A 12,050-nucleotide genomic window follows, 5' to 3' on the forward strand; every position below is an offset into this window, starting at 1 on the left:
TGTGTGAATGATATATGTTTCTATAGATCGACTATAGACTGCCCGATAGCGTTTTTCCCATCAATTATAATCTTTATCTGCATCCGGATATCGAGACGGGTAACTTTACCGGCCAAATGCTCATTCGGGTGAACACCACAAGAAGTATCGACAAAATTGTATTGCATTCAAGCCAAATAGTGATCAACAATGTGTATTTATCGAGTACAAATAATCCAACTATATATGTAAAGAACTATTACCTGGACTTGGTGCGTGAATTCTTAGTGATCGAATTGAGCGAGGAGTTGCCGGCTGGACGCGCCTTCTTGGTTGGCATATTGTTTGAAGGCAATATGGCTGGTAAAATTGTTGGACTCTATAGTTCATCGTATGTTAAGGCGGATAGTACGAGAAAGTAAGTATGCGCGTGCCGAAATATTGGTGCGTTATTGTAACTAATTTCGTCTAATTTCAAAAATGCTCTCGTAGATATATTGCCACATCGAAATTTGAGCCCACATATGCGCGACTCGCTTTCCCCTGTTTCGATGAACCAGCCATGAAGGCGACTTTCGATGTGACTTTGGTGTATCCCTCAGAAGGTGATTACCATGCGCTCTCGAATATGGATATTGCGGTAAGAGGCTAACATATTTAAGACACAAAATACTTACATACGAATTTGTTACGCTGCGCCCCGTTTAGGGTGAATCTTACCAAGGTAAATATACGGAGGTTTACTTCAACCGCAGCGTACCGATGAGCACCTACCTGACATGCTTCATCGTTTCCGACTTTAAAAATAAATCGGCGGAAATCGATACTAAAGGTATTGGCAACCCATTCACATTGCGTGCCTTCGCAACCCCCGAACAGCTGGATAAAGTTGATTTCGCCTTGGAGGTTGGCAAAGCCGTGATCGAGTATTACATACAGTATTTCCAAGTGGAATATCCACTACCAAAGCTGGGTGAGTATTTCAGCTATTTAGCTAAAAAAAATTTATATGTATTTTTAATATTACTACCACTATTATTTACTTCTTTTCACATAGACATGGCCGCCATACCGGATTTCGTCTCCGGCGCTATGGAACATTGGGGTCTGGTGACATATCGTGAAACCTCATTGCTCTACGATAAAGATGTGAGTTCGACGGTGAATAAACAACGCATTGCGAGCGTTATCGCCCATGAATTCGCTCATATGTGGTTTGGAAATTTAGGTAACTTGCGTTTTTATTGATTACCGTCTTCAGTTAATATTGCATTGATATTGTACTGTTGTTTGGAATTATGACCCAAGAATTTGTTGGCTCGTTAAAATCTTATCAACTTTGAACACAATAATCTATTTACAGTTACTATGGATTGGTGGAACGATTTATGGCTTAATGAGGGTTTTGCGAGCTACATTGAATATATAGGTGTTGAGGCGAAGTTCCCGGAATGGAAAATGGTAAGTGTTAGAAAAATTTAACTAACTGAAATTTTTAATTAGAAATTAAACTAAATTAAGTAACTAATATCAGATTTATTTAGAATGAAATACTAAGATAATGAAAACATGAAGTGAGATTTTATTAATACACACAATTTACTGCCAGGATAACGATAAACAATAATTAATTAATACTGGTATCATAAAAATAATCTAAAATTCTTTAAAAAAAATAGTAACCCAAATATTTAATATCACCCCAACAAATTGTTTCCGTTTAATCAGCTTAACTGAAACGAAATTTCTACGGTACTAATTTACTTTAAAGAAAACATTTTCTAACTATTTTAAAATTGTTATTTATAATGATGGCGTATAAAAAACGATTAAACTTCGCTCTAATGTATTGAGAATATTACATTAGAAGAGCATTTTACATTATTGATTTTTAGAAAATATGTATTAAATAGCGTAAAAACAACTACCGAAAGAACGATTTCAAAGTTTACGGCATTAAAATATATTTACAGGGTGGTAAATATATGTGGTGAGGTCATTTCAAAACCTGTTAAAACAAGTACGGAAGGTCAAGTTCGGGTGTAACCGAAAATTGTATACACTCGCAAGTTGCAAAGCTCAAAGTCGGTGTTATACCATCAGGTGCTGCAAAACTTTGTATTAAACAAATAATGTTGTCGTCACAAAAATATTCTCCCAGAATTTCAATACTAGAACTCACAGATTATCGGTCAACCTATTTGGTAAAAAATTAGCCATAAGATTTGGAGTACACATATTTGGTGACTGTTTCCCTGAAAAGTTATAGTCTGATTTTAATAATTTTTGGGCGTGAGATAAAATACCTTAAGGGCACAATAGGTGCAAAGGTTTACTCTGATAAATTCACTGATGTTTGATTTGTATACTATAAAGTAAAAGAGACAGATAAAATTCAGAAATTTGTTATATCGGAAGCAGGCGTGGTTGTCTTCCGATTTTTTCCATTTTCACAATGTGTGATACAAATGTTTATCAGAGTAAACCACCCTTGCACAAATTGTGCCCTCAAGGTAGTTTACTTAGGCCTTAATATGGTCGAAATAGGGGTATACATTTTCAAGAGCCCAGACCACAAATATGTAAAAAAAACTGTTTTTTTACCGAACATTTCGGTCAATCTGTGAGTTCTAGAATACTCTAGAATACTTCCCCATGGTCCCCAATACCTAATATAAATATTTCGAACCACATACTTAATATATGTAAATATTTCGAACTTCCGGTTTACTTTATACCGCAACTATCGGTCAATATGTAAGAAATCTCAATGAAGAGTATAAAATGTTGATTACACCCGAACTTAACGCTTCCTTTCTTGTTTATAAATATATTTCTTTTTGTCTCAGTAATATATTTTTTAATTTCCAGCGCGATCAATTCATTACTGGCACTCTGCATGGCGTACTCACATTGGATGCCACACTCGGTTCACATCCTATCATACAGACTGTAGCTAATCCCGATCAAATCACAGAAATTTTCGATACCATCACCTACTCGAAGGGTGCATCGATTATACGTATGTTGGAGGACTTCATTGGACCTGATAATTTCCAAAGGGCTGTTACGAATTACTTGAACGAGTACAAATATAAGAATGCAGTGACCGATAACTTTTTAACAGAAATCGCAAAATTGAATTTGGGCATCGATGTAAAATCAATTATGAACACCTGGACAGAGCAAATGGGTTTGCCGGTGATGGAGGTAGTACGAATAAGCGCTACCCAATACAAATTGACCCAGAAACGCTTCTTCTCCAATCCCGACGACTACGAAGGCGTCTATAATGATTCGCCTTTCAAGTATGTACACACCATGCAAATTTTGTTGTGAATCTAAAGTAATTATTATGTAATGCTTTAATTACATTATTGCATTTTTTTTATCACAGTTACACCTGGTCTATTCCAATTACTTATAAAACGAATACTCTTACTAACGTTACCAGAGTATGGTTCTACTACAATCAAACGGAATGTAAGTCGGTTATTGCAAGCAAAATAAAATTTATACTTTATTAATATTCTTGTTAAATGTTCTCTTGCAGTAACCATTGAGTTGAGCACGGCGCCGCAATGGATAAAATTCAATTACGACCAGATTGGTTACTATCGTGTTAACTATCCATCGGATTTGTGGGAAAACTTGGCTAATCAACTATTGGAAGATCCAACTGTATGTTTACTTTTTGGTATAAATATTTTTTTTATTTAAGCTAGGAGCCGTGTTTTATCACTTCTTAGAAGAAAAAACTGGCGAAAAATCCCTTCGAAAGTTATTCGACTGTGAGAGTGAATGAAAACTTTAGGCTATTATATACCATAAAAAATGAAAAAAAAATTTCTATTCGGGAGCTCTATATCGGCTCTGGATTATCTAAAGAAAAGTGATCCCGTAATCGCCAGCTAGATCCCCTAATATACTCAAAACAATATAGTCAGCGGAACGATCCGTCCAAACTGACCGACATTCGGTCGAAAAGCTTAAAACCTCAGAACTCAGAGTATCGCTATACAGATCAAACCAAAAATAATTTTTTATGCACTTTTGTCATAAGAAGGGAATTAAGAAAAAAAAAAATATTTCCACGAATAAACACATTGAATGCAATTAACTGTGACAAATAATGCCATGATAACGCACTCTTTGTCTCTTCTAGCCTATCCTATATGTTTAGATAAGCTTTGGTTAATATGACTATCTCTAATTTTTTTTTTAGAAATTCTCAGTTGGCGATCGTGCTGGTTTGCTCAACGATGCCTTCTCACTGTCCGACGCCACTCAACTCTCCTACGATACAGCTCTTGATATGACAGCATACTTAGCTAAGGAGGGGGATTATGTACCCTGGAGTGTGGCTGCATCGAAGCTTACCTCACTGAAACGCTTGCTGATGTTCACTGAGGTGTATAGAAATTACAAGAAATACGCATACGAATTGATCAAGCCAATTTATCAGAATGTTACGTGGACGGTGGGCGAAGATCACTTGCAGAAGTATGCTTTACAAACCATAACAAAAGTCGATAAAAGAAAAACATTTTTTTTCTGATAATTCTTTACTAGCCGCTTGCGTGTCACAATTCTCTCAGCCGCCTGTTCGCTCGGTCTTGAGGAATGTCTAAATGAAGCTAGTACACGCTTTAATGCATGGCTGGGAAATCCTAACACTCGCCCACATCCGGATATACGTGAAACTATCTACTATTATGGCGCCTTTGGAGCTGACGAAACTTCTTGGCAAACCATGTGGGAACTTTTTGTAAGTGAAACGGATGCCAGTGAGAAATCGAAATTAATGTCCGGTCTGGCAGCTGTACAAGTGCCATGGATACTGGGCAAGTAGGTCAACACACGATCTAAAATTCTTTAAAATATTTGACTAATAAATAATGTACTTACAGCTTCATTAATCTCGCTTGGGATGAAAACAATGTGCGTGGTCAAGATTACTTCACATGTATACAATATATTGCCGCTAATCCAGTAGGTGAACCTATTGTCTGGGATTATGTGCGCGAACATTGGCCCGATCTGGTGAATCGCTTCGGTTTGAATGAACGCTATTTGGGTAGCATGATACCATCGATAACCGCGCGTTTCGATACACAAACGAAGTTGGAGGAAATGCAACAATTCTTCGCTAAATACCCCGAAGCCGGTGCTGGTGCTGCGGCGCGTGTGCGTGCGCTGGAGACTGTTAAGAACAATATTGCATGGCTGGCGAACAACAAAGCCAACATTGCGACGTGGTTGCAGAAAAATTCTGTGGAAAATAGCAGCCAAGAGGCAAAAATTATTTCAATATAGTTTTTATTAAGAAGGCGAAATGTATCAATAAGTAAATAAAGGTTTCATAATTTCCCTTCTTATGGAGAATATTTATTAACTGTAAGAGGCGGAATATTTATAATCATAGAAAACAAGTAAGTAATTATTTTACAAGAATTGTAAATGGTGTAAAAATTATTTATCATGTTGTTTGATTAACTTTTGCTTAAAATTTTGCTAATTAATCGATTAATCGAGCTTATTCATTGATGTATTAAGTTTGACCTTGAAAGTATATATATAGGGGAAATATTATGAGAAGCTAAGTACATATGCTAGGTTTTCTGTTTTTAAGATAAATTTTGCACAAACCCTTTTATACCAAAGAAACTGCTCTACAGCATATAGCTACCATATAAACTGCCTTCATAAAAGATATTTTTGCTTTACTAAATAACTTAAGCTAGAAAACGTATCTTTAAGTAATAAATGTAGTAAACGTGGTGAAAGTCTAAACATAGTTCTTAATAAATCAAAATAGTAATTTTCGAATGGAGGACGAAAACGTATAAAAATATCATAAGAAATTAAACAAAATGGAAAGTCCCTGTAAGCCACCTACCTAAAATAAGTGTCCAAATTATTACAAAATACTTTTCCCAAAGGTGTTTAAGAATATTTTCTATAAAATAATTAATCTGCACATATTCCTAAATAGAGTTGCCATGTCAAAAATAAGAAAAGAGAATTGAGAAATAGTTTATAAAATGTATGACAGACGTAATAAAGGTAATATTCAAAGTTTAATGAATTGGTTATCAACCCGTACTTCTACCAACATAATTCTGCCTTTGCCAGTAGACATTTCAAAGCATCGGTTGATGCAGTAACAGGGGGTGTTGAACATTTAATATGTAAAGTACTGACTACCCATATATGTCAATATATGTTTATCTTAAATCTAAGCATGATCGAGCCCTGGATAAGATTTTTGCTTAAAATTCAGCAAGATGGCACTTTTGGTATTAATGTATATTTGTATATACAATAATAATTAGAAGATATATTGCTTTATGCTGGTTTTTAACTGTCTACCCAAATTACGACCCCCTGTGTTCACTGTGGTCATAGTGTTACGCCTAAAAGTATGTTATGTACTTTGTTATATTCTCAAAACCAGAGATCATCAACTCATCAACATTCTCTGTCAAAACCATGGCCAGAGAATGTTAACAGAGAATGTTAATGCAGACAGAGAATGTTAATGAATATTCATCAACATTCTCTGATAATAATTAATATTCTCTGCTTAAACTATATAAATAGTTTTCATTCAATATGTATAAAAATACAAAAGTAAGAACGTATTGAATTACGGTTTATTTTTACGATTTTTATTTTTTCGTCTGATTTCATTGAGATTATTAGCTATTTAATCGAGTTTTTGCTCGGATAGAGGAACAGAAAAAAAAACTGAAAACCAAACGTTATAACCGTTGCGATTTTTTGAAGCATGTTCTGACAGCACTAAACAGTTATTTTCGAAGCTCTAAGTAAATGAACCGAATGAGCTCGCTGTAACACCTATTCTGAAGAGGCTTTATAAATATAAGACGCTCCTTTGGAGAATCAGATCAAAACTAAAAGCAAGAGGAGGTAAAATATTAACGCTTAAAATATTAAAAGCTTGATGAATTTTTCGGACATAATGGAGCCTTCAATGGAATATTTCCTTTTTCTGTCGTAAAATTATATAAGGTCAAATAGGAAACTCTATCTTGTATAATGGTGCGTGATTCACTAATAAAATAATTTAAAAAAAAAATACATTTTAATTAAAAGCAGAAAGCAGAAATAATTAAGTGGAAGCTCAACCAGAAGTCCAAGCTTCTTGGGTTCTACATACTGTAATATACAATAAAGTGCATACAAAAGTGTTTAAAAGTCAAACGTCCACGTTCTTAGACTATTCAGACGATGAAGACCGATAATATCAGTTATTGGAGTAATAAAAAATTAATGTTAATTTTGTATTGATTGTGAGTAGCAATTAAAATTTTCGTATATTCATATCGCTTAAAATATGTAAAAATATATATGTATGCATGTATGACATTCTAGAAGCGATAAAATTGGATAGTAGATATACAAAATGACCCAACCTCAGAGCCTAAACGAAATTCATTAATTAGTTCGGAAGGACCACTCCGACGAACAAGTTCAAAGTTGCTTAAACCAATCTTTTTTCAATAAAACACAACAACAGCAGCAAAACATGGCGCGTAAGTATTAAAAAGGATAACGAATTCGCCTATACAATCATATAATTAAATTTAAAAAAAGTTGCATACAATAAACTTTATGTAATTGTAATTTTTTAGTGCTCACGGCTAAAGTTATTGCAATAGCCCTTGCCCTTGCCACAACTGCTTTCATGGTCTCCACTATTGTCCTGGCCATACAGAAGGCGGATTTGGAAGATGAATTGCAAGATGCTTTAAATAAATTAGATGCAACTACGCTACCAACCACACTCTCCACATCGTCTACGACCCCTACAACGCCTACAACGCTTACAACGCCCACAACACCAACGACTGCAGCACCAAACAATCCGCCACAAACCACTGATCCGCCTGGTAATCCGACGGATCCCACCAATCCAACGACTGTTACTGTACCAACAATAACGCAATCCACGCGTACTACACAAGGTGTTGTGATTCCGACCATTACATTCCCGAATACGGTGGTGACTCCCGTAACCTCGAATCCCAATTATCCAACATTACCACCTGGACTACCAGATCCGGAAAAGGTACGTAGACATTTTTTTATTATTTCAGTATATCCTTTATAGTGGTGAAATATGTGGTTTTAAGACAATGTGAATGAAGTTTTTCGGATTGCTATTTCAAAAGTTAAATGTTGATTATTTGTTGCGACAATCTAAAAACTGTCTTGATATTAAATTGGAGGTTAACTAAGCATAGTTTTATTGAGCACAAACAGTTGTGGACGGGATTCTAACTATTTCGACTGAATAATTGCTAAAAATTTACTATAGTTTTATTCATTCAACTATCATGATGGACAAACCCATGAACTTAACACTAACTTATCATTTAATAAAACCGTAACTAAAGTCCATACATAAAGTATATTCCAAAAAAAAAAAACAAATAACCATATACGTCAGTGGATATCGACTTGATATTGCATAAAAAAGCTCATATCCTGATTAGTCAAATTGGAAAAAACATCATCGATTTGTTGATAATAGCCGTCATAAAGTAATTTTGATAAGCATTTTTGGTCAAGATCAAAATTATAATAACAATGCTTTAAAGCAAGGTAAGACAATGTGGATATAAAACAAATAAACGGCGGTCGATCGGTGGTATTTATCAAAGTTACCAGTTATTGACGAATGCTATAAAGATAAGCAGTACATATATGTATTGTATATAAAAAGCCTTAGTTATCTATTTGTATGTATATAGTGTGATAGGCATATATTTATCAAATATTTTGATATGAAACTCATAAAATGTCAAAAACTGGTTCGATTTCAAATAATTGATAGACAAGCGGTTCGATAATTAGCGATTTATTTTACTTAGAAATGCTAATCAGTTTAGACAAATCGCTTAAACCGATCGTTTCGCAATCACATTATTTATTTAGAAAGTTGAGATGTTTTCAAAAGTTCTGGGTATGAGATCTTGTAGTTAATTCGATCAGATTGAACTTAATAGAAAACATTTTACAGATAAATTGACTGCTCGCACACTTGCCATTGCATTCGGCCTAACAACAACTGTTCTGATTGTTGTTTTAGTCATGGTAGCGGTTGATGATAGCAATACAACCGTGCAGCTGAAGGAGTGCGAGCAAAAGTTGGAAGTTTTACAATGGTTTATACAATCCTTAAGCAAGGCTACAACTACCATGACACCAACAGTAACAACGACTTCAACTACACTTAGTTAATGATACGAAATTCGACAGACAGATTAATGTGTAATAATTGTCCAAAAGTGTTTAATGAACCTGAAATTACTTAGCCACTTCGAATAAAATACAATATCAATATATCTTGTGATAACTTAATTCTGATACTAATTAAGTAAATATAATTTCACGTATATTTTATTATATTAGATCATAATCATGTTTACTGCCCATATAATGAAATTTGCATTTATTTCTAATATTTAACAAAGTTTTATAAACGGGTAAAACTATAAAAATGTCTGAGGTGGTTCGCAAAATCGGACTGGCTCTTGTCATGTCCACTGGACCGTAATATTATATTTAACAAATGATAATTTCGTGACAGAAGCGAATGTACGAAAAGCAATATGATATTGGTTATGCTGACCATATTGCGTTGGTAGATCTAGATAAATATTTAGATTCACTAGCAGAGAAGTGTATCGACTTACTAGTCGGGATTTAAAAGTTACTTACCAGTATGAAAATGGAACTAGTAGTATAGAAAACTGAGACAATCCTAAATTATAGATTAATGGATTTAAACAGTGGCTCGGGATCGGTTTCTAATAAAATAACTTGAGGTCCTGATTCAGAGCTTTGTGCCATAGGTAACGGTGTACTACCAGCCTATTCCTAATGTTGAATGATAAATGAAGTCGTATCGGGATGGACATTTACTAAAAAAAATTCAACTCTTTCAACTGGCGGAAAATGCATACTGTCCTAACTGCTCTAGCAGAAAAATTTGCTTGAAGTGAACCAAATTGGATATCGACAAACTTCAACTTTTTAGTTTAACGCCAAGAACGACCTCTCGATAAAGTGATTTGATATTTTAATACCTTACACTTAGTGGAAAAGAGGTACGATCGATAAATTAGATTGTAAGCATAATCAAAATGTATCGGCATGATACGCAATAAGTCCGTACAATAGATACAAAGGTCAGCCATTGAGGAAGATTGTAAATTGAAATTAATTATTGATCCTCTCTTTATATTAGGTAAAGAGTAAATAAAGGTAAGGATCACTTGATATCATCGTCGGACCCAGGTGTGTCGTCTTCTTCTTTTTTATTATACCACCAGTGCCATATCTACAGCAGACATATTTATTGTACACCAAATTTATACATTACCCTATCATACATTTCCCCTTTCACCTTTTAAAGGAATTCCCCTTTCACCTTTTAAAGTAATTACTTTTTTTAAGCTCTTATCTTTTTTAGTGGTGAATTTTAAATGTTTTATGACTACTGCGGGTAACTAAACAAATTACCCATAAAATAATTTCCGTCGCTACTTAAGTAGATAAGTTTTAAACGCTTATATCCGAGTACAGCACCAAGATATAGATAAGTATTGGACTTAGACTTCTCAAAAAGAAATAAAGAAATTTTAAAAAATTTCATTGAGTTTTAGAATTTTTTTTTCAAAGCTTCGGCTAGCCAATGTCAGGGTATGCAGTATTTTTTCTTCACCTGCCCTGAATGCTCAACCCAGATATCGATTGAAATTGAAACTGATTGCAATATAAACGAATTTTTGATGTAGATTCTCTTTTTACGAACTAGAAGACCATTAGTTCCAAAGTGAGCATTTACTTTTAAAGTGACATTATAGAAAGAGAAATATATAGAGACTAATGAAAGATTGCGAGAACTGAACCAAAAATACATTACTCAGAAGGTAGTTTACCATGGAATCTATCGTAATGAATTATGATATTTTGTAGAAGTTCTTTCAACTGATACCTGAGTCATTATTAATTGAGAATTCAAATGAGAAAAGAGATTAAGAGATGCTGTTACTATACCATCATAGTAATTGGTCTAAAAGATAGAAGTTTTATTAACCAATTTGGATACAAGCTTTTACCCAAAGGATAAATTTACTATATTTAAAGGTAATTTTTTGATTCTTCTAAGAGATTTCTACCGTCACATATGTTTTCTATGATCCTAACCCATAATTCTGAAACTATCCCTCTATTATTGCTATTAACAAAATACAACAGTGCTGATTGAATACTTATTGCCTTCCTTTAGATTATTTATCGTCTGCCAACCCATATTCGCCCAGTCAAATATCGCCTTTATTGGCATCCGAAATACGAAACGAACACCTGCGAAGGCTCCGTGACCGTACAAATCGAGGTTGATATACCAACAAATTTGATTGTGTTGCACGCGAAGGATATGGAGATCGGCGGTATCTCAATTCTCAATGTGATGGCATATATGCGCATTCGTGTGAAGTCATATAACTTGAGTGCGGAACGTGAATTATTGATAATCGAATTGCAGGAGATGTTACGCATGAGTACACCGTATGTGGTCAATATTGATTTTACCTGTCAATTGAGTGGTTTAAATGGCATGTACTCAAGTACTTACAAGGATATAACAAATGCAGAAAGGTGAGTCATAAATACATAAATACATATATGCAATTTATAACGATTATAATGATAATTTACGTTCACGAGATCAGTGAGAAAAATACTACTTTACTTAGTTGGGTCTTCTCCTCCTATCTTTGTCAAAGTTTTTGAGTTTAAGCGTTTCTCAACCTATAATAAAGCTCGTTCACAAAAGGAAGACTCACTCTGAGTAGAAATAATATATATTAAAACTCACGAAATGCAAATATGGAGTAAACAGTTTTTCACACAGAGATTAATAGGGAGTGAATAATATCTGCGATTTAGAAGAATGAAAGGCCACAACACAACTTGCATACATCCATAGGTCCTCCATAGAATAACTCGAAACACCCCAAAGGACAATTCATGTA

General features: G+C 34.3%; 1 protein-coding gene across 1 annotated transcript in view; it reads left to right on the forward strand.

Moving 5' to 3' along the window:
• The window catches only part of LOC106614834 (uncharacterized), a 35,090-nt gene that overhangs the window by 7,841 nt on the left and 15,199 nt on the right, over nucleotides 1-12,050 (forward strand). Inside the window, exons 14-28 of the mRNA XM_070109985.1 lie at nucleotides 27-397; nucleotides 472-619; nucleotides 688-952; nucleotides 1,037-1,207; nucleotides 1,343-1,440; nucleotides 2,851-3,287; nucleotides 3,377-3,462; nucleotides 3,533-3,660; nucleotides 4,205-4,482; nucleotides 4,552-4,827; nucleotides 4,890-5,294; nucleotides 6,115-6,170; nucleotides 7,449-7,538; nucleotides 7,638-8,074; nucleotides 11,303-11,673. Of these exons, the coding sequence (XP_069966086.1) occupies nucleotides 27-397; nucleotides 472-619; nucleotides 688-952; nucleotides 1,037-1,207; nucleotides 1,343-1,440; nucleotides 2,851-3,287; nucleotides 3,377-3,462; nucleotides 3,533-3,660; nucleotides 4,205-4,482; nucleotides 4,552-4,827; nucleotides 4,890-5,294; nucleotides 6,115-6,170; nucleotides 7,449-7,538; nucleotides 7,638-8,074; nucleotides 11,303-11,673 (3,617 nt within the window). The remainder of the gene's footprint in view (nucleotides 1-26; nucleotides 398-471; nucleotides 620-687; nucleotides 953-1,036; nucleotides 1,208-1,342; nucleotides 1,441-2,850; nucleotides 3,288-3,376; nucleotides 3,463-3,532; nucleotides 3,661-4,204; nucleotides 4,483-4,551; nucleotides 4,828-4,889; nucleotides 5,295-6,114; nucleotides 6,171-7,448; nucleotides 7,539-7,637; nucleotides 8,075-11,302; nucleotides 11,674-12,050) is intronic.

Source organism: Bactrocera oleae, chromosome 2, assembly GCF_042242935.1.
Source record: "Bactrocera oleae isolate idBacOlea1 chromosome 2, idBacOlea1, whole genome shotgun sequence".
In the NCBI taxonomy this organism is placed as follows: Eukaryota; Metazoa; Arthropoda; class Insecta; order Diptera; family Tephritidae; genus Bactrocera; species Bactrocera oleae.